Below are 24,694 nucleotides of genomic sequence, written 5' to 3'. Positions count from 1 at the left end.
AGCACGACCACCCCATGGCCATGGGAGTGGCCGTGCGGCCACCATAGCCACCCCCAATAGGCGGGAGTGGCGGCTCACCGGCCCCCAAGTGGCTTCTCCTTCAGGTTGGTTAACCCAATCTTGAGTTTCTTTCATAGGAGACCAATAAGGAGAGAGAATTGCATCTTTTTTTTTTTTATTATTTTAAAAATCTTGCCACGTAAATTTTGATGGGAAAAATATGGTCTTTTGATTGCATTGTAACATTTTGCTTTTGGTAAATCTCTCGCATTGAATTAAAGTGAGTGAGTTTCATGACAATTATATTTATTAATAAAACAATAATATTTAGAGAGTTTGATATTTGGTAGTTTTAAAAAGTAACTAGTTAAATAAATAAATAATAATAAAAAAGTACATTTTCATAATTAAATGGGGAAAGTCCACATAACCCCCTCAAACTACCACTCAATTGACAATGTCCCCCCCAAACTTTCAATTGTGACAATGTCCCCCCCTAAACTACCAAAAGTTGTCAATGTTCCCCACAATGACGAAATTACCCTTAGTAAAATTACAAACAAAAAAAAAAAAAACTAAAACTTCTAGAAAAAACCTAAAACTAACAAAAAAAAAAAAAAATCCAAATGTTGGATTTTTTTTTTAAAATCAATTTTATAAGAAATTTTTTTAAAAAATTTCGATTTTTTTTATAAAAATTGAAAATTTCCATTTTTTTTATTTTTATTTTTGTTTTATAATTTTATTTAAATAAAAATTTACGTTTAAAAAAATAATAAAATTTTCGTTTAATAAAATGAAATTTTTTGTTTTTTTAAAAGTAAATAAAAAATACTTTTTTAAAAAAAAATAAAAATTTCCGTTTTTTTTTTAAATATTAAAATTTTTTGTTTAAAATATTTTTTTTTCTAAAAAATATTTTTTTTAAATTAAAATTTTTCGTTTTTTTTTTTAAATCAATTTTTTTTTTTTTGAATTTATAGGGGTATTTTTGTCTTATTGAGAAATCTATAGGGGTATTTTTGTCTTATTGCTAGTCTTGGGGGGACATTGACAATGTTTTGGTAGTTTGGAGGGGACATTGTCACAATTGAAAGTTTGGGGGGGACATTGTCAATTGGGTGGTAGTTTGAGGGGGGTATGTGGACTTTACCCTAATTAAATTTAGAGAAATTTTAAACAGCTTGAGGAGAATGCTCTAATACTTGTAGCTGGGCCTGATAATCGAGGGCCACCGGCCATCCATATTCCATACAATCAAAGAGCTAATCCACTAATTATGCGTATCAGATGGCCTTATGGTTGGTGAAAACGAAAACTAAAACTCATGATATTTTTTGTAAAAAAAGAAAAAGAAAGAAATTTGGATACTCATATGAATAAATCCCAGGTCAGGTGGATGATCAGATCCGGCTTCTCCTTGGGGAGTTTACAGGTTTCCCACAGTTATCAGTCCGGCCGGCGAGAAGCATTAACCGGAGAAAAAAAAAAATAATAATAAAGACGTGGTGGCCGGATCCTGATTTTTGACAAAGACCTTCGAAATGGACCAAATGGTGGAAGACCCACATAGCCGTAGGAGTGGGGGTTTCGGATAGAGTTGGATGGAAAGAGAGGAGAAGGAAAGTCTTTGTTTTTAGGCAAGTGATCTTTTGTGGACCAAAATACAGCCGTCAATGGCAGGGGAGTAGAATGGGTGCGGGTGGAAAATGGAGAGCGAATAGGAAGCGAGCAAAGAGCCTCCAAGTCAGTCAAGCGAGTAAGACAAACCCCATGACTGCGACAGCTTTCACCAGAAAAGTCTTCCTAGGCGGCCATAAATCACCTCTGATTCAATTCAATTCCACACAGCCAGCGTCCCCGATCAACAGCCATGGCTACAGGAGTACTACTCCTCTCCCTCATCTTCGCCTTCCTACTCTCCAACCCTCCACCATCCTCAGCCCAACAACAACCACTCAAACTCTCATCCTTCAATTTCTCAAACTCCCCATGGCGCCCAACCCAGAAACAAATCCTTCTCTCTCCCAACTCCGTCTTCGCCGCCGGATTTCGGTCCCAACCCAGTTCCCCAGAGCACTACACCTTCTCAGTTTGGTACCACAACGTCTCAGAACAAACCATCGTTTGGTCAATCACTGGTAACCCTTCGGTCAACGGCTCGGCCGCCCTTGTCATCACCGCCTCCGGCCAGCTCCGTCTCAACGACTCCTCAGGCCGGAACTTGTGGCCGCAGAATGCCTCCGGAAACCCAAACTCCACCAGCCTCCACCTAAGCAGAGACGGCAATCTTATTTACTCAAACTGGCAGAGTTTCAATGTTCCGACAGATACTATCTTGCCGAACCAGAATATAAATGGGTCCGGAATCACTTCCAAGAACGGTAAATACAGCTTCTCCAAAGCCATGGACCTGCTTTTTAATTCCACCGACAGTTATTGGACTGCCTATAAGGGTAACGCTTTCCAAAAGCTCAATGATAGCGGAACACTGGTCCAGGCGAATGGGGGTTCTTTCGTTACCGCAGATCTCGGTGATAGCCGGTGGCGTAGATTGACGCTTGATGACGACGGTAATCTCAGAATTTACAGTTACGATCCAGACCAGCGTCAGTGGGTCGTTGTTTGGAAAGCAATCCAAGAAATTTGCAGAGTTTATGGGACATGTGGGCCCAATGCCATCTGCATTAGTGATGGCCAAAACTCTTCTACCTCATGTGTATGCCCGCCTGGGTTTAGGGAAACGCTCAGAGGAGCAAAAGAAAAAGGATGTGAAATCAAAATTCCGATCAATATCCCGGAAAATACCAAGTTTATTCGGCTCGATTATGTCAATTATACCAGCGGGGGCAACAATACGATTGGGTTCAATGCTAAGAATTTGAAGAGTTGTGAAGCTAGCTGCCATAAAAATACCAAATGTCTTGGGTTTGGGTTCAAGTATGATGGGCAAGGCAAGTGCGCTCTACAGTTGGAACGACTTATATACGGGTATTGGTCGCCGGGCACGGAGGCCGCCATGTTTTTGCGCGTAGACAAATCGGAGACAGACGAGACAAACTTCACCGGCATGACCAATTTGCTCGAAACGACATGCCCTGTCAAGATAAGCCTTCCTCTGCCGCCGGAAGAATCCAAGACCACGAGGAGAAACATAGCGATAGTGTGCGTTCTCTTTGCCTTGGAGCTAATCTCCGGGGTGGGTTTCTTCTGGGGCTTCGTCAAGAAGTACATCAAGTACAGGGATATGGCTCAGACTCTGGGCCTCGAGTTTCTTCCGGCAGGCGGACCCAAGCGATTCACCTTCGCCGAGCTCAAAGCCGCCACCAATGACTTCTCAAACTTGATCGGTAAAGGCGGGTTCGGCGATGTTTACAAAGGCGAGCTGAGCGATCACCGCGTCGTGGCGGTCAAGTGTTTGAAGAATGTCACCGGCGGCGACCCCGAGTTCTGGGCGGAAGTCACCATCATCGCCCGGATGCACCACCTCAACTTGGTCAGGCTATGGGGGTTCTGCGCTGAGAAAGGAAAGAGAATCCTGGTCTACGAGTACGTCCCCAATGGCTCCCTTGACAAGTACATCTTTAATCGGGGACGTGGCAATTTCACCGAGAGTGACGAGATGGAAATGGACCCTGTTTCGGAGAACGGCCAGAACCCGATTCTGGACTGGAACGTCCGGTACCGGATTGCCCTGGGAGTGGCTAGAGCGATTGCATATTTGCACGAGGAGTGCTTGGAGTGGGTTCTGCACTGCGATATTAAGCCGGAGAATATACTATTGGGGGATGACTTCTGCCCCAAGATATCGGATTTCGGATTGGCGAAGCTAAGGAAGAAGGAGGATATGGTAAGCATGTCTCGGATGCGGGGCACCCGTGGGTACATGGCGCCCGAATGGGTCAAGATGGAGCCGATAACCTCGAAGGCGGATGTGTACAGCTTTGGGATGGTGTTGTTGGAGATTGTGACCGGAACAAGGAACTTCGAGATGCAGGGGTCGAAGAACAGCGAGGAGTGGTACTTTCCGGGATGGGCGTTTGAGAAGGTGTTCAAGGAGATAAAGGTGGAGGACATTTTGGACCGTCGGATCAAGCATAGTTATGATAGTCGGGCCCACTTTGGTTTGGTGGATCGGATGGTCAAGACGGCGATGTGGTGCCTCCAAGATCGACCGGAGATGAGGCCATCCATGGGGAAGGTGGCTAAGATGCTGGAAGGAACGGTGGAGATCACAGAGCCACGAAAGCCCACCATCTTCTTCCTTGGAGATGACTAGTTTTTGGCGTCAAAATGCTGACGCCGCTACCATGTCCATGTGTATTATTGATCTAAGTTTTTTATTTTTATTTTTTTAGGCCAAGATGTAATTTCCATTTTCCAGACTATAAAGTTTCTTAAGGCTACGTATGTAATTTCCCCTCAGTTTATGGTGGTGCACCACTACACCTTGGGGTTGAGGTTGGGGTGGAATATATATATATATATATATATATATATATATATATATATCATGTTTGAAGCTGGGGCAATTGTATTTTTGTTTATTTTTATTTTTAATCTTAAAATTTTAATTTTGTATTTTTAATTAATATATTGACACATGTCGATTTTTTAATGGTGTTGACGTGGTTTTCTGTCAAATTTTGGACGAAATTTAAACAAAAGTACCATCTCCATTTTTATGTAAACCCAAAGTACTTCATGTGATAAAAACTTAACTTAGGAAGGGGGCAAAAAAATAAAGTTGTTAAAATACTTGAGCAAAAAAGTATTTAATCCTTTATTTTATTTGAATTTTAGTTCTTTTTTAAATCTATGCGATTACAATAAACCCCAATGAGATATAAAGAATGTGTCTGATTTTGCGATTTCACAGATTAAAAATACAATTTTAAATCAAATCGCAAAAAATGTATCATTTAGAATTGCATTTTATAAAATTGTGATTTAAAAGCGTAACAAAATTTGTTTTTTTTTCTTTTCAAATTGTTGACAAATGAATGCATTTTAAAGACGTGCGATTTTAATTCTAAATGAAAATATGGGCAACATTCTGCATGTTGTTTGAGGATAATGGCATGATCATGGGACCTGCTAGGTGGTTCTTCAAAAACATCTTCAAACTTCCCTACTACCTCTGTAACAGTCGTGTCCGCCTGATTCATCAAGGACTTCTCTACATTTTCTAGTAACTGCAATAATATTCCTACATTTTCTACCCAAAAAAGTTCAAACATTACCAAACAACTTTCGTCATATAACACCTATAAAAAACTCAAAACTATTGTCACCTTTTATATATCACATCAAAACACTCTCAACCAAAACACCAAAAACCTCCTAAAAACGTTATCAAACACCACCATGGTCCTTGAATGTTCTCTCCCAAATGTAAAGACAGAATTTTTTGAGGATGTAAGCCAAATCCTTTAGTAAGTAGGACATGTACAGAACTGAAGGAAGTATAACCGTGTGTTTTGGTAATTAATCAACAACAACAATATTAACATGAAACACCACAACAACATATGGTATGCAAGAAAAAGGTTGTTCACGAAGGAAGATACAGCAATACAGGAAGGACCACACGTCTGACAACAGTAAAGAAGATGGTGTCAAAACCAGTGTCCATCCGACGATTGATGACAAGGCCTAGAATTTGCAGAAGTGCACTAATTGCTGGCTGGTGAAAGTCACAATTACTTAGTAGTCTTCTGGTTTCTCTGATGCTGATGTGAAAGTAACCGGCTTTGCAGGATGGTCCCTCACTATCAAGCTTAGGACTTCAGGCCTTGAGTAGTGTCCAACAACATCAAAATCAAATTTTGCCCTTGCTATTTCACCCAGATCTGCAACATTTATGCATTACCAGAATCAGAGGTCAAGTATCAAACCAAAAACACAAATAAATGTACCAACCCCCCCCCCCCCCCCCCCCCCCCAAAAAAAAAAAAAAAAACCACAGCTTATGTGAGACACTGTGTCTTTACATTTGGGAGAAAACATTCAAGGACCATGGTGGTGTTTGATAATGTTTTTCAGGAGGTTTTTTGCGTTTTGGTTGAAAGTGTTTTGATATGACATAAAAGGTGACAGTAGTTTTGAGTTTTTTGTAAGTGTTTTACGAGGAAAGTTGTTTGTTAATGTTTTTAACTTTTTTGGGTAGAAAGAAAAAAAGGTGTTAGCAAACAAGGCCATATCAGAAGGAGGAAGGGGAGGGGGGACACAGCTAGAGAGAGGGCCATTTAATAATTCCTACTGCTCAACTTCAGATGTAATTTTCTCAACAGCCATAATGACAGCCTAGTTTTACCACAAAAGTGAGGGTAAATCAGATGGTGAAAAGAATCTGAACCATGTGAATTTCCTATGCGATGCACAAGTTGTGGTCCATAGAGAACAATAATGTTGACATTGGTCACTGCACCGTCCAACAATGAGGATTTTAAAAAAGCAGGTTGCCCCTGCTCACTTAAAAAAAGCTAAGAAAGTTTGGCAGAGATTTGCAAAATAATTGTCTTCTTTTCATGCCTCTGCATTTATATTTCATGTTAAATCATATTTCAACTAAAATATACGCACACATATTAACAGTATTTCACCTTAAAATGTGTTTTTTTACAAAGTACTTTTTAAAATGGGACAATTAAGTCATGTAGATGCTAAGCAATGAAAAAGACAAAAGGAAAAGGGCTTGAAATTTATAGCAGAGGCCATGATCCCAATGAATGCAAGAGTATGCAAAAAGAAAATGAAAAGAACAAACAAAAGCATAACATACATTATAGATAGCTTCTTTAGGTCTTTCCATTTGATTTCTAACACACTGTCTGGATGGCACACATTCTAGATGGTTACTTTTGGTCTCTCACAGTTGCTTTCATTTGTGATTCAAATTGTTCTCTTTATTTTTGTTGTCCCTTGAAACCAAATAAACAATTCTATCTCAGGAACCCATCAAATTGCTCAACCATATTGATTCCTCATGAATAACACTATAAAGAGAAATTAAGAGAGACCTTGAAAGTTCAGGAAATTACATATAGTAGACAAGAGTGACATACCTAGATCTGCTGAGATGAGTGCCTCCCCATCATAGTTGGGTCCTGCCAGAACAGTCCCTGAGGGTGATATAATGACACTGCCTCCAGCACAGACAACAGAATCTGGTGTGAGGTCCTGTTCTGTGCCTGAAAATAAATACTCTGGCGGAGGTGGGTAATCTTTCCTTCGACAGAATTGGTTGGCTGACAAAACAAAACATCCACCCTCAAGAGCAATGTGAGTCATTGATGCTTGCCATACCTCCCTGGAATCAGCCGTAGGTGCACAATATATTTCAACACCTAAAAACAAATACTGTCATAAATCAAACCTAAATATATAAGATGATCTAAAACTAAACATCATGCAACACGAACAAAATGCTATAATTTCCAAGCAGAAACATCCCATGTATCATAATCATTATAGATAATCACATTTAGAATTCTCAACCAAAATTGCTTTAGATGGCATTCAATCAATAAGAAGGAAATTCAAGGAGCTGATGACGTAGCGGAAGACTAAGGTAACTAATCAAAAAGCAGCGTCTTTGATTCTGCAAGTAGAAGCGTCTTCGTCTTCTACCCAAAAGATAAAACAAGCCCGCAGGCTAAGAAAAAATAAAACTCCGCAGAGTATTTGAGAGAGAATTCTCTGATTTGATTATAATTCCATTGATTCCGTTTTACATAATAAGCAAGCCTATTTATAGAAGATAAATACTTGTAGAGAAAGCAAACCTACTTCTAGTAGAGAAAGTAAATCTAATCATAGTAGGAAAGTAAACATAATCCTAGTAGTAGTAGTAAACCTAATCCTAATAAGGAAAGGAAATAAAGTCCTAATAAAATAAAATAAAATCCTAATATAAAATTGACAGTCAGCGGGAATCGTGGCAATCTTTCCTTTTGTACTTCCATTGTTTGAGAATAGCTAAAATTCTGATCAAGCGGCGCTGCTCCAATATTATTTTTGATATTTTCTTTATTTTCGTTTTTACCGAAAATAAAGATAAATATCGTCCTACATCAGACACCCCCACTTGAAAAAAACTCGTCCTCGAGTTTTCTTTGGGACATGGCACATGTGGCTCCTCTGAAGAAAAGTACTTGGAGAAATCTATATAGATAGAATCAAGACATGATTTTTCCTTTTCGTCTACTTCCACCAAAATTCCTCCAACGATTTCTACTTGGGTATCATCTTCAACTTCATTGTTTTCTTCAAAAGAATCGTCAATTTTTGTGATGATTGTGATGAGTTGCACCTGTGGTGTGGGTTGCATCTGTGGTAGAGAAGGTTGCACTTGTGGTGGAGGAGGTTGTAACTGTGGTAGAGGAAGTTGCACTTGTGGTGGAGGAGGCGGTAGCTGTTCCTCCATTGATGTAGTCGTTGGAATCAATGATGGTGGCTGCACAAATGTTTTCTCTGACGACAACTCCACTTCTTCAACCAACTTAACATCTTCCACAACTTCTTCACTATAATTGAAATTCTCTTCATAGGTGAATGGCCTATTTGGAGAGTTATGAAGATGATTATGGACATGACGAAAGTGGCTTACATCATCCTCACGGAATCGGTCAACATAGGGATACTGAACGGGTTCCCTTCGGATCCCATAGTCATCTGGTGGTAGGAACCGGGCATTGAGTAACCGCTTCATCTTAGGCCAAGATGTCACGGGTCTTTTTCCTTCCCTGGATCGAGAGAGCTTCAACCATTCCCACCAAGCGGATGCTCTACCTTTGAGCTTATAAGCCACCAACTTCACCTTCTTTTCTTCCGGAATACACATGTACTCAAAGAATCTTTCTACCTCCATTATCCAGTCAAGGTAATCTTCAATGTGAAGATAACCATCGAATGAAGGGAGATCGATATTCATCCGGTACTCCTGAGTGTCTCTGTGATTCCAATGGGCACGCATCTGCCTGCGTTCAAACGACTCCCACAATTGGCGCACCTCCTGTTGCATCATTTGCGCTGTTTGCTTGAGCTCTTGAAATTCGGTTCTCCAAGGAGCCTCTGATCGCTTGATGTATCGCTGGTAGTCGGATCTCGAAACAACATCCCTCTCACGAACGGCGTCGTTATAGAAGTTGTTGTTGTAGTATAAGTTGGCCATCGAATCCGGATAATGCCGGCTCGGATACCACATGAATTTGGCTTTCGAAAGAGCCCCTCCCCTACAAGCGGCGTTGTTGGAGAAGTTTGTCACCGTTGCGCTGATTGGCCATGATCAGGATAAAGCCTGCTCTGATACCAACTGACGTAGCGGAAGACTAAGGTAACTAATCAAAGAGCAGCGTCTTTGATTCTGCAAGGAGAAGCGTCTTCGTCTTCTACCCAAAAGATAAAACAAGCCCGCAGGCTAAGAAAAAAATAAAACTCCGCAGAGTATTTGAGAGAGAATTCTCTGATTTGATTATAATTCAATTGATTGAGTTTTACATAATAGGCAAGCCTATTTATAGAAGAGAAATACTTGTAGAGAAAGTAAACCTACTTCTAGTAGATAAAGTAAATCTAATCCTAGTAGAGAAAGTAAATCTAATCCTAGTAGGAAAGTAAACATAATCCTATAGTAGTAGTAAACCTAATCCTAATAAGGAAAGGAAATAAAGTCCTAATAAAATAAAATCCTAATATAAAATTGACAATCAGCGGGAATCGTGGCAATCTTTCCTTTTGTACTTCCATTGTTTGAGAATAGCTAAAATTCTGATCAAGCGGCTCTGCTCCAATATTATTTTTGATATTTTCTTTATTTTCGTTTTTACCGAAAATAAAGATAAATATCGTCCTACATCAGCTGAGGCACACAATTTAAGAACAGATATTGGATAATACTATTAATATAGGAAAGACTTTGCCAACAGAAAACTGATCATTTAAACAAAGTCTTTGTTAGGTTTTAGTATGTTGGCAATTTTTTGGGTCAAAACATGGTTTCTGGGTTGTAACATTTTAGGTTTTGGTTTAGAGATGAATCGGTGTTAATTTGGTGCTGAAATTGAAGATTTGAAAGCTTTCATTCACAAGTTTGTTCAAAGCCCGTCAAACAAAGGTGCACATCAAGTTTCATTCAAAAACCTGAGAGCCACGTTCATACTTACGTTTGAACGAAGTGTTGCATCAAGACTACTGAGAGCCTTGGTCGTAGTTTTGTTCGGAGCTTGTTTGAATAAGATGATGTGATCTTTGAAAAACCCTAGAGTTCGTTCAAACAGACTTAAGTCTCATTCAAATGAAGCAACCACAGAGTGTTTTAATTCTAAACCGACTTGACATAAAAACCTTTGTATTCTCCCTACCTATATAATGACCTACGATTTTCATAAAACCCACATGATTTTGTTTATTGTTTCGGAGAGAAACTTAAACAAATTTGAGCCTAAACCAATATACATCCTCTCCTTGTTCTTCATCAATTAAACCATAGAAAAACTTTCACTCACCAGATTTTTGGGTTTGCAATGGACAAGGTTTGTGTATGAATGTGATCCTTGTACAAGAAGACTAGAAGTTCTGAAGCCACTACGTTAGAAGGTGAATAGGTCTTTTGTCGGAGTTGCAAATTAAGTCTAGGATTATAAAAGTTTGTGAGCTGACTTATTTGTAACATAAATCTTCTATAGTGGATATCTTTGGGGTTGACTGACCTCATAGTGGTTTTACTTTTGAAGAGTTCTTCAAAAAGTTTTCATTTTGTCACCAAATCCTTGCATTGATTTTATTTTATGCTTTGTTGGATTATGGTGACTTTAATTGTGGTAATTGGCTTAGATGTTATTCTGTTTGATAATCTGGTTTGTAACAACTTGGGGCGCGTAACGAATTTTTTAGTTTTAACATAAAAACTATTAGTATTTGACAGAAAAACAAAAAAAGTATGACGATATTGGAAAAAAGAAATGAAGGTTGCACTTTGAAAAACCAAAAATAACCATGACACAGGTATATTGCTAGCAAGGGCCTGGCTGAATGATTTTTTTATTTTTTTTTATTTTTGTGTAAGATTAAAATTAATTAACAAAATAAAAGCACAATACACATGAAGGGGGTAGGGGACCCCAACAAGCTCCCTAGTACAAATGATACAATACCAAATTAAACATTAAAAAAATGAAAATGGGCCAAGTAAATGACTTGGTCCAGTAACTTCTAGACCCAAGGACCAAGAATGGGCCGCTAAAACAGGCAATTTTTGTAGAAGACCAGAAGATTGGTTGTTGGTAGGCACACCTGCGGCAACAAGGAGTCTTGGTTGCCACAGCTGGGAGGATTGCACTAAAATCAACTAAGCTAGAGTTGTTACATAGGAACTCCACTATAATGTTTGGTAAAGGAGATGGGTTACAAAACACAAGGAAAAGGAGGGGGGGGTGGTGGTTGGGGAGGAGAGAAGAGGCGAAGCTTTGCCCTCCTCCCCGAGCACACACAGAGAAGGCAAGAGGATCTCACTTGGGAGATGGAAGGCTCTCACAGAGGAGACGAATGGTTTCTTAGCACCAATTATCGCAAACGACCTGAGCTATTTAGCACTCTGGCAGACTGATGCTGGTTTCCAGAGTTGCACATCCCAGTATGGTGCCAATTTGAGCCAGCACAGTCAGGCCCTATAATGATTTATTTGTCAATTTCATTAGCTAAAGAGCCTGAACACCTAGGACCTAGTTAGAATCCAACAAATGATTGCACGCACAGAGAGGAAGAGAGGGAGGAGTGGGGGAATAAACACTAACTGGGCCACCAAGGTGGGCTACTACTTTCTTAAAATTCTTCAATTGGTCCTGGACTGATAACAATTTAGATCTGCGAGATTCCACAAAACCAAAATATATAAATAAATAATCAAAATATGATATTACTTCCGAACCAATAAGAGGTAAAGAAATGAAAAAAAATAAAAAAAATAAAAAGCTTGAAAAAATGTTATACATATTCGTATTAATATGAATTGTGGTAAGGATCAAAGATTACTAACCTTTAGCATACATCGCAGTCCTTAGCAAAGGCATTCTGTTTTCCCAACAAATGGCAGCACCTATTTTTCCAATTTGAGTTTCAAAAACTGGAATTGTTGATCCATCTCCAAACCCCCAGATGATACGCTCCAATGCTGTTGGCATGACTTTCCGGTGCTTTCCCAGGTAATGACCTTGAGAATTAAAAAACAGAACGGTACAGTAAAGTGTATATCCATCTCTCTCTATCACACCCATCACCAAATACACCTTATACTTTCCAGCCATTGCTGCTAACCGGTCAACTTCAGGACCTGCATTGTATCAAATAAATCAGTTAAAACTGACCATAACTAAACCTATACAGATTCAATATGAATTCAATTAGGCCTCCAAATCGCATTAACAATGAAAGTGCACATAATTCCATAAAATGTATAGTAATCATTATTATTTTCAGTCAATAGATCTGCTGCAACTTGATAATGTCCATTTGAACTACTCAATACTTGCCCATTCCATAAAAGAACTGAGTTCCAAATTATCATTATGTCAAAATGGGTTAATCTTAGGTTGCATATTGACATGACATAACAAAAAAAAAAAAAAAAAAATTGCAACACTTCAACAAAAAGATTCTCAAAAAAGGACGAAAAGTTCCACGTATTTGCATTTTTTTTTTTCAGGTAATAACATATATAATGCTATTTTCGTCAACCATACTGCATATTACATTGTTCTTAAGTAATATACTATTTACATCAACACGAGTATGATTTCATATTGCATAAAATACTGTGGATGTAAGGCCCAGCCAGAAAGAAAGCCAAAAACACCAGACGTTGTTCTCCTAGTTGAAAAGATGCTGTAACTTGAATCTCCAAAATTTTGAAACTTGGTTAAACTATATCATACATAGGATTTCATTTCAACTCTGATATGATTGTTTAAATACATTCATATCTGTCTCTTACTTAAACTAGTTTGAAACCAACCAATTCAGAAACTGCACTCTTGATGCAGTTCTAGGCAAAAAACCAAAGGATCCAAGTTGTTTCAGGATCTTTCACATATTACTTGCAGGCACAGACCAAACAATCTGGCATACACCTTCCATGGAAGAGAATGATAAAGCTTTTGACAGAACAAATAAAAAGCTTTTCTTTCCCAGAATCAAATCTGTGACATCCCATATCGCCTGGGTATAGAGATGAGGATGTGCTTAAATGTATACTACACCCTTAATGACAACAACGCGTTTTAAAGCCGTAATGGTCATGATCCCATCAGAACTCCGCAGTTAAGTGTGCTTTTGCTGGAGTAGTACCAAGATAGGTGACCTCCTAAGAAGTTTGATTTGGGGGAGCCAAAAGCAGACAATATTGTGTGTCATTGAGGTGGGGTGTTACAAAATCAGTCATCAAATGCCATCAATTCATTGGAAAGTACCTAAATAGCCACAATTAAAATACCTCGTCATCTGTCATCCTAAGCACTAACATCTCATCAGGTCAGCAATAAATGGAGATCAAAATTTCCTCAAGACAGAAAAATTCCCATTTAAAAAAATAAAGAGTCAAAAATTGTCGTATTATAATTACAAGAAGAAGGAACACAATCAGAAACCTTTTCTGTTGCACCCAAGTACTCACAGAAATGTACCAGAATGTTTTATTATTGCTTTTTTATAAGACCAGAATATCATTTTCACAGAGACAAAAGAAGAACAGAAAGTAATTCTCTTAATTTTCATCTAACTATACAATTAATTACAACCAATGGTTAGATTGTTTAAGAAGTTATCTGATTATCTATAGTCGAACTTCCATTAGGTCAATTACAGGCCAAAAAATCAGGTGGCCTAGAACATTCCATCAAATCCAGGTTCTAAAACAATAAATCCATCCAATGAGCACAAAATGAACACGAAATCGAACACAGTCTCAAAGTCTTACCAGGTACATCGATGGCCGAAGCATGATACTTGCGAAAATCCTCTTTGCCCTTTGCTGTTCGGTTCCCAATGGTAACACCGAAATTGGAACCACGCGGATAGCCACCCACAAATGCTTCTGGAAACACTACCAGCTGGGATCCGTACCCGGCGGCTTCTGCCAGCAACCTTTCAGCCTTATCTAGACGTTCAATCAGAAATCAAAAAACCAACATCTTCACCTCAACTAGAAACATTATTCTACCTCACATAAAAACAGATTAGAACAATAAACTTCTCTTAAACACACATGACAAAGAATATAGAATCAATTAGCAGCATGAAATCAATACACAGAGAAAAAATAGTAATAGAGCAGAAATCAATCACCGAAAGTTATACTCATCAATTTAATTGAATTCTAACAAATGGGTAAACGATCATGTAAAACAAGCAACACAATAGAAATCCAACAAAATTTCAGGTCCAAAAATATAGTAACATTCAGTATGGAGAAAAAAAAAAAAACAAAAACAAAAACAAAAAAAACAAGTGATGACCTAGAGTGGCGGGGGTGTCGTAGAAGACAGTGGAGGCCTGGACCACGGTGGCTCGGACCGTGGGTGCCGAGGAGTCGGCGCCCATGTTGACCTCCGCGAACATGGGGGGCGAGGGTACAATCGCCATGTAGATTGGTCGTTTTTGGCGCTGCTGTCTGAGATTGGTTCAGTCAGCGTGTCACTGCAAGTGCTTGGATTGTTCGTTGAACTTGGCCGTTTGGGAGGTTGGGCTTGTGTGGGGGAGTGTATCTAGAAATTTTCATGCCGGGTAGGCGATCTTTTAGATATATAACTTGGATTCGGCTGCTCTTAAATTTTTCAATATCTCTTTATTTTCTTTCACCTATTAAAGCTTCTAAAACTAAGTTAATTTTAAAATTTAATCTTTACCGTCGATTAAACTACAGTATACATGCTATTATTTTAATAATAACATGTAAACTTGACCCATATAACTTCATGCAAATTTGCCTCGTGTCACATAATCTCATTAGAGCTCAACTCTCTTTCATTTTTGGATGGAGATAATAAGAGTTTGAGAACAAAAAATGGACGAAAATGTATTCAATTCTCAATTATAATATATCACCTTTTTTTTATTAGGTGATATTTTTTTTAAGTGTTTCTATGTAAAGAAACAGTTTAAATTTCGTAATTTGAAAATTTATAATTTCTTTGAAATTGTAGAAATTCTTGATCTGTTGATGCATTTGATGATAAGAGTTTTAACTCCCATTCATCAATGGATACAAGAATCAAAAATACTTTCACAAATTCTTTTGTGAAATCAAACTTTTACAAGTCTTTTGTAATAGCCACACTCTTCAAACCTCGTACCTTTGAAAAATAAAATAAAATTATATATATATTCAAACCCATTTTCACTCAAATCTCATTTTTCCATGAAATCCATTTTCCTTTGAAGAGTGTAAAACGCAATTATAACATACATTGCACATATGACATATTTCAAATGCATATATCACAATTAAAACATGCTCATAATATAATGTCAAATGTATAACATTGAAAACTAGCAATTGAAAATGTTAAAAAATGTCTAACCTTTAGATCTATTACAAAAATCCCTAGTTTCGTAAAATTGTCATTGTTATGCTTTAATTTTATCCTAACATGGTTTGGACAGCACAACAACGCATCTATGAGCGTTACCAAAGTGCATGGAATTCCCTTTTACATAGTTTTATGACAATAACCATAAAACTTTATCATACAACAACTCAGGTAATAGTATAACCATTTTCATAGTTATCACAATATTAGTAATGCATCTCGGACAATATTATACCTATGGATAAACTTTCTATTAGGTCTATCTGCAAAAGTGATATTTTGCAGCATCCAATAAAAGATGTACACATCAGCTAGTTACTCCTGATAGAATAGGAACAAAAACATTAGATTTTTTATTTCTCTCCCACTTTCTCTTTTCCTCTAGTTCATCTTCACTGAAAATTTTATTTTCTCTTATTCTCTTTCTCTCCTGCCATTCACCCACTACATCCATTGTAGCCATAGTAGCAACATTTATAGCTGGGTCACAGCAGGCGGCAACCCTCTTTAGCGATCCCTTTAGGGTGATAGAATCTCTAAAGGGTTAACTCTTCCCCTTTTAGGTTTTAGTTTTGAATTAAAAAACGAGTTTTAAGGCATTAGAAACGGATTTTGAGGCTAGATTTGGCAAAAAAGTGGCTGGAGAGAGTGACCGGTCGTGGATGTCGCCAGACCCACGACGTGGGTTCGGCTTGGGTCTCACCGACTAGGATTTTTTTTTTTTTTTTCTTTCTCACTTTTGATTTGTTATGGTTGTTTTCACTTTTATTTTTTGCATTTTTCTTAAATTGATGATGTGTCACATAGTAACTGAATGCTGTAAAAGGGTTGGTTTACATCGGACGTGATAGTAGGGGCTCTCTATAAATTCTTCTTTTTTGACATGTTCATACAAGGGAAGGAGGAGGAAATATTCGAACTAGTAACCTTCACTTTATGAGATGTGGTTCACAGCCGATTGAGCTACTCCTCGGAGGTAGACTCTCTATAACTATGCATACCTAATATACAATGTTTCACGAGCATCATAACAACGCTTTAATGATGGTAGCGTATCCACATATGAATTTATATGAGCATTGCTACGATCGACACAGTAATGATATAATCTTATCACGTATAACGAGAATTACAACAGTTTTATACTTACATTGTTGAGCCACATATAACTTTATACGAGCATTACAACAGCACTACGACAATCTTACTTAATGGAAAAGGCAAGATTTACACTTATACCTCTTAAAACCTCGACTTTCCTGAGCACTTCAGTACTTTCGCGTTGAGAGCCTACTTCCGCAGGGCTTCGCTACTCAAGAACCCTTCCCTCACAACTCGCATACATTTCTTAGAGATTTTAGAGAAAGCTTTTGAGTGATTTTCTTCACTAAATCGAGCGTTTTTTTTTTTTTGGTTGGGTAATGGATAGGCCACTTTAAGCCTAACAGACATCTAGGCCCGGTCTAATATGAAAGCCCACTAAAGACAAGTTCAGTCTGAGAAATAGTCGGCCCAAACCGAGACATGGCCAACCCAACAAGGGTATAATAGTCCTTCCACCAAGGGTCCAATAGTCCTTCGGCAACAGAAGGAAACCCGCGTTCACTAATGAATCGTGGGATACCCCACTGTCCAAACAAAGCCCCGGTTCAGTTGTCAGCGCCAAGCTGAGCCACGTGTGCCCGAGAACAAGTTGGGAACCCACGTCTAAGGCAAGCGTGGCCACCTAATAACACACTTCGTGGAGTAGCCTACAACCCACAGTCCACTTCGCTACACATTGCGCATAGTGGATTCTCAAAAACGTGGGGCTGAGAATCAGGGAACAACAACTGCTACCTGATGCCTATAAAAGAGAAGCTCCAGTTCATTATTTGATAATCACAAATCTCTTTCAAGCTCTTATTGCTTACTCGTTCTCACTTTCTCAAATTAAATATTAACTTAAGCATCAGAGCTATTTCCGCTGACACACCTCGGCAACTCTTATCTTAAATTTCCTTCTTTTGCAGATCAACGACTCCTCAGATTCCGTGTAAAGTCACTTATCGGAAAATTGTCATCAACATTTTTAATAAGTATATATCTTTTGTGTTTTTTTTTTTCTCACATATTTTATGAGTTCGATGTTCTTGTGCACACTCTAGATTTCCCCTACAAACAAACTGAAACAAATAACTAAGAGATGTGATTGGGAGTACGCGGCGTGCATAGCACTCCGTGAAGCAAAAATTTTTTTTTTAATATTTTAATACAAAAAAAAAAAAAAAAAAATGCACGCCGGTGCAATTTTTTTTTTTTTTTTTTTTTGTATTAAAATATTAAAAAATTTTTTTTTGCTTCACGGCATGCTATGCACGCCGCGTACTCCCAATCACGTCTCAATAAGTAAAAGTCTTTATCTTAGTGTTTCACGTGCGGCGAAGGGAAACAGAAGAACGGACCAATTGAGTGATCCCACGCATGGCCATTCCTCATTACAAACAAGACCACGTGGACTCAAAAAGGAACATCATGGTCCGTACAAACAGTACAACGTGGCCTTCGCTCACGACCTTCCCAACCCAAAGCAACCGAAAGGACGAACTAAAGAAAAGAAGGCGCCAGAGAAAGAGAAACGAATAACCCAGCGACGGTGGAGGGGGTTTCGAATTCCCGGTATTTCAGTTTCCGCGGATTCCGTTTTCCTCTAATGAAGTTGCTTAAACTCTGTTAGCATCCCAGAAAGAGAGAGGGGGCTTCGAGAGTGAGAGAGAGAGATGGAGGGGTCTTCGAGAGAGAGAGAGAGAGAGGGGGAGGTGGAGGTGGAGGGGATTTCGAAGGAGGCGCAGATATCAATAGCGGCGTCGATGATGTTCCCGGGGTTTCGGTTCTCGCCGACGGACGAGGAATTGATTTCCTACTACCTGAAGAAGAAGATAGAGGGGTCTGAGAAGAGCGTGGAAGTGATTTCCGAGATTGAAATTTGTAGACACGAGCCTTGGGACTTACCAGGTTGGTTTGTTACTTTACTTACTAATTTCGTCGAGAAAGCTATAAGAACAGATATCATATGTTACTCCTCTGTTTATAGTTTGTTACAGAACCACCCTTTGTGTTCGATTGGTGAGAATTGGAAACTACGTGGGATTTCTGGAACTGACCTTTCGTATTTTAATTAGTATGCTGTATGCGTTTGGTCGCTGAGAAAATAAAAGGAAGCAGAAAAACATGAGTTTTTTTTTTTTTTTTTTGGTTTTGGGGGTGGGGGGGAGTTTCTAATTTTTGAAATTATTTATTCATGAGACCCAAGGAAGGAGATACAAGCGTTTTGTTTTGTTTGCCCTCAAACATATGTGGTACGTGAGATACAAACTGTTTTAGTTTTTTGGGAAGATTTCTTTGAAGTGTTGTACGAACAAAGTATGCAAGTTGGTGTTGGTATTTTGTTTTTTCCTTTAAAAGTCATAGACAATTTGCTTTTAGCTTAAAAACCTTTAATTTTTCTAAAAAAAATAGATATTTCATTCGAAGTTATGTAAATTTAGGCTGATTTATAGATAAATAGTGGGATTTAATTAAGCATATCAAACATAGCTGTTGATGTTCACCATGTGATATCTAACACTTTGCTGGGATGAACAATTATTCAAGGATTTGCTAGGAAAGAAAAAAGAAAAAATGGGGGCCTTTATTCAAGGGCTCATACTCAAAATTTCACTATGAATTTGCTAGATATTGTGCAACTTTGGAATCTTGAAAAGAATTTACAGAACTTGAGAGACACAAATTTTCATTAAAGTCTTGATTGCCTAAACATATTCAAATGATTTTGTGTTTTTTAAATATGAGGGGCAACATCGGTTGTCTGTTGTATATATATGCAGTGCAGAAACATGTTTAAACAGTTGTGTATGCTACTGTAATTCTTTTAAGTGAACAACTGTGTTTTACTTGGGCTTGGTTACTTATTAGTGCTGGTTTATTTGTAATCAGCCAAAGCGGTCATTCAATCAGATACTGAATGGTTCTTCTTTTCTCCTCGTGGAAGAAAGTATCCAAATGGCTCACAAAGTAAGAGGGCAACTGAATTGGGTTATTGGAAAGCCACTGGGAAAGAACGAAATGTGAAGTCAGGTCCCAACGTAATAGGTACGAAGAGGACTCTAGTGTTCCACATAGGTCGTGCACCAAGAGGGGAAAGGACAGAATGGATTATGCATGAATACTGCATGCCCGAGAGTCTCCAGGTGACTTGTTATTATTGAGAATATTTTCTTCTGCTAAGTATTTGATTGGAATTGTTATTTCAAAATATTTTATATGGAAACTACGTCCCATCCTGCCTCATTCAACTGATATTTGCTGCATAAAATGGGGACAGAAATGGGGATGGATGTTCATACCCAAAGTGGGGATGGGGAATAGTCTCTCCCCTGCTTGGCTCACCCTGTATGTAGTCCTTATGCTTAGTATTACATATGTTCATATGCTTTGCACAATATAGAGTAATGCTACATGTCCTTCTTGTATCTCTCAAAATTGATGCGGCTTTTAAAATCACCATCGGATTCATGATAGATCACTATTGGAGTTTGATCTAATGGTGATTTTAAAATTCATATCATTTTTGGAGGACACAAAGAAGACATTTAGCATTACTCAATGAAAATTGATTTAAAAAAAAAAAAAAAAAAATTACATAAGATGGGGTGCAGTGAGGTAAGGATGGGGATACCACTCATCCACAAAATGGGGGTGGAGAATGGCTAGGGATAGAGTAACTTGATGGGAATGGGAACTGTGGTCTCTGAGTCTTTCTCACCCCATTGCCATCACTACCTGAAGTCTGAACTGGTGGGAAAAAGGAAGGGGTTGTTATATATGGATTTGTCGGAGGATGATAGCATTTTCATTGTGTGGGGGCATGGGTTTCCAAGCATCAATGTATGTCCAACTCTGCTCCTAATTTACACAAACACTCGGTCTGATGAGCCAAAAATGATCTTATCCCTCAATAGCAGGGCTTCATATGTTGCTTCTACAGGATAACAATTTTTGCTACTCTTTCATTGTTGTAGTAGTAATTAATGTTGCAACCTTTTCTGTTAGGCTATTAACGTAAAAGATTTAGCATGGAAAATATCATTGAATTTGAGGCAGCATTGCCATGTTTTACCCTGCGATAGTTGTCAGTCTCTGTCTCTTTGTCTCAGTCTCAGTCTCTCTCTTACAAGGTGGAACACTCGGACTATCTCCTAAAGTGTAGGTGCTCAAGGAACTTCAACAAGTTTGAAAAAGAAAAAGCATTTGTAGAAGCCATCCAATCAAAAACTGCTCTCCGAAATGGAAGTTTTGGCTTCAAAACTGATTTCAAGCATCTCTTAAAAGTGGAGCATTTTGCTCCTTCCAAATGCACCACGTAGCACACTTGAGGGATAGCCTTGCAAATCTGGCTTCTAGAGTGTCCTCCAACTGTCATTAGGTTTCAGTGAAGCAGTAGCAATAGTTTCTCCATGATATACTACAACCAGAACTTTAAATAATTGGACCCTTTCTTTTTTTTTTCTTTTTTTCTTTTTTTTCTCAAAAAAGAAGGGGAAAAAAAATCTTAATAATTGTCTTAGTTTCTTGCCTTCTAATTTTAGATCTTATTTAACCCATTTTAGCCTAGGAGAGTCAATGAATGCTCAATCTCTAGCACCAAGATCACTTGGATGGGGTCCTCTGGATGTCAGCATGTTCTGTGGTTTTTCAGTGCATGGATTAGTGCACAATGTCTGATTTTATTTCCAGCCCCATCAACCTTAAACCTTCATTAGATATCAATCATGTGAAAGAATGGAAATTTTGTAGTTACTTGATGCAGGAGAATCCGCAGATGCTGAGTTATCAAATACTGAATTGATAGTGCTGGAGTTTCTTGACAGAGAAAATCAACATAAGAATGGCAAGAATCGGCATAATTACGTGTAATTGGGGCAACACCGCAGTGTGCATTAAACAAGCATTACTTTTGCTATAAGTATCAGAATCACGCATAAGACCCCAATCCGAAAGCTCTTTTCGGCGCGCATGCTGTGGCCACCCAGTTATGCTCGGTGCGCATCGTTTTAGGCTCAAAATCCACTGTTTTCCCCTTCTAATCTATTTAGGCTCAAATCCACTGTTTTCCCCTTCGAATCTATGTTTTAAGTTAGTTTTTGCTATTTTAGGAAATATTTCAGTTTACACTTTAGTAGGGATTTGATTACAATATTTCGTCAGATTTTTGGTAGAATCTTTATTTTAATTTGCAGTTTGATTTTATGTAATAATTAGAATTGTTTTTCTTTTTTTCATTTTTGGCAAGATTCAGTTTTCCTTAGCTATTTAAGCCCACCTTGTGGGCTTAGTCCAACACTTCGAAATTTGAATAATATTTAAATATTTTCGGAGTTATTATCTATTTCCTTGGGTGACTAGGGTTTGTTCTCAACCCTGTTTGATATATTTTTCTCTTCCTGCTTACAACCTTCAATCCATAGTTTTAATTTGCTATTTTATGCTGTCTGGACATTGTGGAGATAGTGTAAATCATACTATCTGCTGATTTATTTCCCAACCAATGGGAATGAGATTTCACTTTATAAATTTTTCTAATTTATATCCTCCCTGAAAATTATCAGCAGCAGGGCTTTAATTTTTGCTCAGTTTAGTTTTTAGTTTCCTTGCTGCAGTGTAATTTTTGCTTGTATAGAAGGAAATGTGCACTTTCAGTTAACTAGCATTAGCTAATTGTAAGATGTTTGTATTTAAACTTTGTTATGTTCTTTCTTGAGAAAGCTTATAAGAGTATTTGTTGAAGCGTCCCTTGTGTAGATGCAGGATTCTTTGGTTGTTTGTCGCCTCCGGAAGAACACTGAGTTCCGCCCAAGTGATTCTTCAACCCCAGCTTTTTCTAGTCAAAGGCATTTGCCAAACAGTAATAACGCAGTCTCGGGATTGTCCGAGGGGGACAGGGCAGTTGGTAGCAGTAATGATTCTTATTCCATTGAGCAGATTGATTCCACATCTGAATCTGATCGGAAACGAACAAATGATTCTACTCTGGCGGAAACTTCCAGTCAACAAATTGTAGGTTTCCTTTTGGCCAAATACGTTGTTGAACACTACATGGTTGGTTGGTAGTCATTTCCTTAACTAAAAGACATCTAAACCATCCTGTTTTTACATTGTAGGAAACTCCCATCGAAGATGATTTATTTGCTGAGATACTGAAAGATGACATCATTAAGCTAGACGAATCTTCTCTATCTGCTTCTCCTGGATTCCTACCAATGGTGACTAATATGTCTGAGGCTGAGAGTAAAGCTCAAGAACCACTGCAAGCGATTGTTTCACGGGTGATTCCTTTACAAGGCACGGCGAATCGAAGAATCAAATTACGAAAGCAAGGATCTGGGACGTTTCCCGCAGAGTCATCGGAATCTTTGGAAACTGGTAATGACAACTGCTTTGTAGAGAAAGGTAAACATCCATCAAACCAAGAGGAGTCACAAAAATGTGTGTTGGGTATACCCTTTCCCAGAACAAGCAATAGTTGGCGAGCATCTATAGTTTTTGTTATTTTGACTTTGCTAGCTTTGTTTCTGTCTTTGTTGGGAGGTTGCCGGCAAGCCAGAAGGATAACATATTCCACTGTTTATGAGCACTTTTGGCAGCGGATGTAAAAATGTCAGACTAATCAGATTGGGTCGTTTCCACACCCAATCTCATAGTAATTGAATGCTTAAATAGCCAAAAAGAGCATGGTGTTTTATAAGTTTTGGTCTATTTGAAACAGCCAGTGGGTTGTTGACTTCGATATGTTTTAAAGGCTAATCAGTCGAAACGTCACGGTCGCGCATGCATTAAATCCATGTTGAATCTCATCTACCGACGTCATATTACTCTGGTTGTTGTGGTTTTGATTGATCGAATGAGACTGACAGATTTTACTGTCATTTGATCTCATCTCCCACCGAGTAATGCTGAACTTATTCTCATTTCTTTCTCATTTCTTTACATAATTTTTTTATATTCATAAGTGGCTTTTAAAACCACCATTGGATTAAAAGCTAATAAATATTCATCTTATATTTAATGGTGGTTTTAAATGTCACCTATGGGTGTTAAAAAATTGTGTAAAGAAGGGTGGAAGTAAGCATAGCATTATTCCATCTACCACACATGCAATTTTGCCACATGGAGGTTCCGCTTCTAACAAACTCAAGCTTCAATAGATCGAGGATGACTAGGTCGGACTCACTCACCTGCCACATCACATGGCTCGATCCATCCATGTATCAAAGCCCTTTGCCTCATTATTTATTCTTAAAGAAAAATGATTGGTGTCAATAATTTGCCCATATATATATATATATATATATATATATATATAAATTTAATAGATCAATCATTAGATTTGTGGGATCTATAGAAGTAGATGATTGAAATAATTTTGCCTTGCATATTTTCATTGATACGATGGGTTTATATACATGAGATTACATTTACATAATAGGAAGAAAATACAAATCAAATAAATGATTTCCATTTTAGAAGTAGCCGTTGCTGCATTTATTTTTGATTGATTTGGGTTTCCTTGTTGATGGTAGCCGTTGCTTGATATGTGGTTGCCTTGATTTGGGTTTTAGCCGTTGCTGTAGTTTCCTTAGAGAGAGTGGTTTCTTGTTGACCACATGTAGGTTCAATACGCCCCCGCAAGCGAGACATGGTACACACGATGTGGAGCTTGGACCGCATGGTGAAAAAATGAGGTGAGGCAGTGGGTTTGGTGAAAATGTCAGCGATATTATCTTTGCTAGAGATGAATCGGACGTCAAGAGTCTTGGAGGCGACTTTGTCACGAACAAAGTGAAAGTCGATTTCAATGTGCTTGGTGCGGGCATGAAAGGCAGGGTTGGCAGTGAGGTATGTGGCGCCAATGTTATCACACCAAAGGGTGGGAGGTGTGGGAAGAAAAATGCCAAGTTCGCGGAGCATGGATTGGAGCCATATGAGCTCGGCAGCGGTGGTTGCGAGAGTACGATATTCGGATTCGGTGCTGGATCGAGCAACAGTCCGTTGTTTGCGTGAGGACCATGAGA

At 38.4% G+C, this 24,694-nt stretch overlaps 3 protein-coding genes across 4 annotated transcripts; 2 read left to right on the top strand and 1 right to left on the bottom strand.

Annotated features, from left to right (window-relative positions):
* Positions 1-1,553: 1,553 nt before the first annotated feature.
* On the top strand, positions 1,554-4,588 carry LOC132164101 (G-type lectin S-receptor-like serine/threonine-protein kinase At5g24080). The gene has a single exon (XM_059574520.2). It carries the CDS (start codon positions 1,874-1,876, stop codon positions 4,277-4,279), a length of 2,406 nt encoding a protein of 801 aa, XP_059430503.2. The 5' UTR covers positions 1,554-1,873; the 3' UTR covers positions 4,280-4,588.
* A 684-nt stretch (positions 4,589-5,272) lies between these two features.
* On the bottom strand, positions 5,273-14,753 carry LOC132164519 (bifunctional nitrilase/nitrile hydratase NIT4A). The gene is made up of 5 exons (XM_059575037.2): positions 14,511-14,753; positions 13,973-14,152; positions 12,038-12,331; positions 7,068-7,349; positions 5,273-5,852 (listed from the first exon to the last, which is right to left on the bottom strand). The coding sequence occupies exons 1-5, from the start codon at positions 14,635-14,637 to the stop codon at positions 5,707-5,709; spliced, it is 1,029 nt and encodes a 342-aa protein (XP_059431020.1). The 5' UTR covers positions 14,638-14,753; the 3' UTR covers positions 5,273-5,706.
* A 3,367-nt stretch (positions 14,754-18,120) lies between these two features.
* LOC132163284 (NAC domain-containing protein 40) lies at positions 18,121-23,367 on the top strand. 2 transcript variants are annotated; one of them, XM_059573513.2, is made up of 4 exons: positions 18,121-18,578; positions 19,560-19,813; positions 22,431-22,679; positions 22,784-23,367. In XM_059573513.2, exons 1-4 carry the CDS (start codon positions 18,344-18,346, stop codon positions 23,273-23,275), a joined length of 1,230 nt encoding a protein of 409 aa, XP_059429496.2. In that variant the 5' UTR covers positions 18,121-18,343; the 3' UTR covers positions 23,276-23,367. The 2 variants fall into 2 exon arrangements, with proteins under 2 accessions (XP_059429496.2, XP_059429495.2); XM_059573512.2 differs by having other exon boundaries at positions 22,425-22,679.
* The last annotated feature ends 1,327 nt before the right edge of the window (positions 23,368-24,694 follow it).

Source organism: Corylus avellana, chromosome 8, assembly GCF_965113065.1.
Source record: "Corylus avellana chromosome 8, dhCorAvel1.hap1.2, whole genome shotgun sequence".
NCBI classification, from domain to species: Eukaryota; Viridiplantae; Streptophyta; class Magnoliopsida; order Fagales; family Betulaceae; genus Corylus; species Corylus avellana.
The sequence above is the reverse complement of the archived record's forward strand: the minus strand, read 5'-3'. Positions and strand labels throughout refer to the sequence as shown.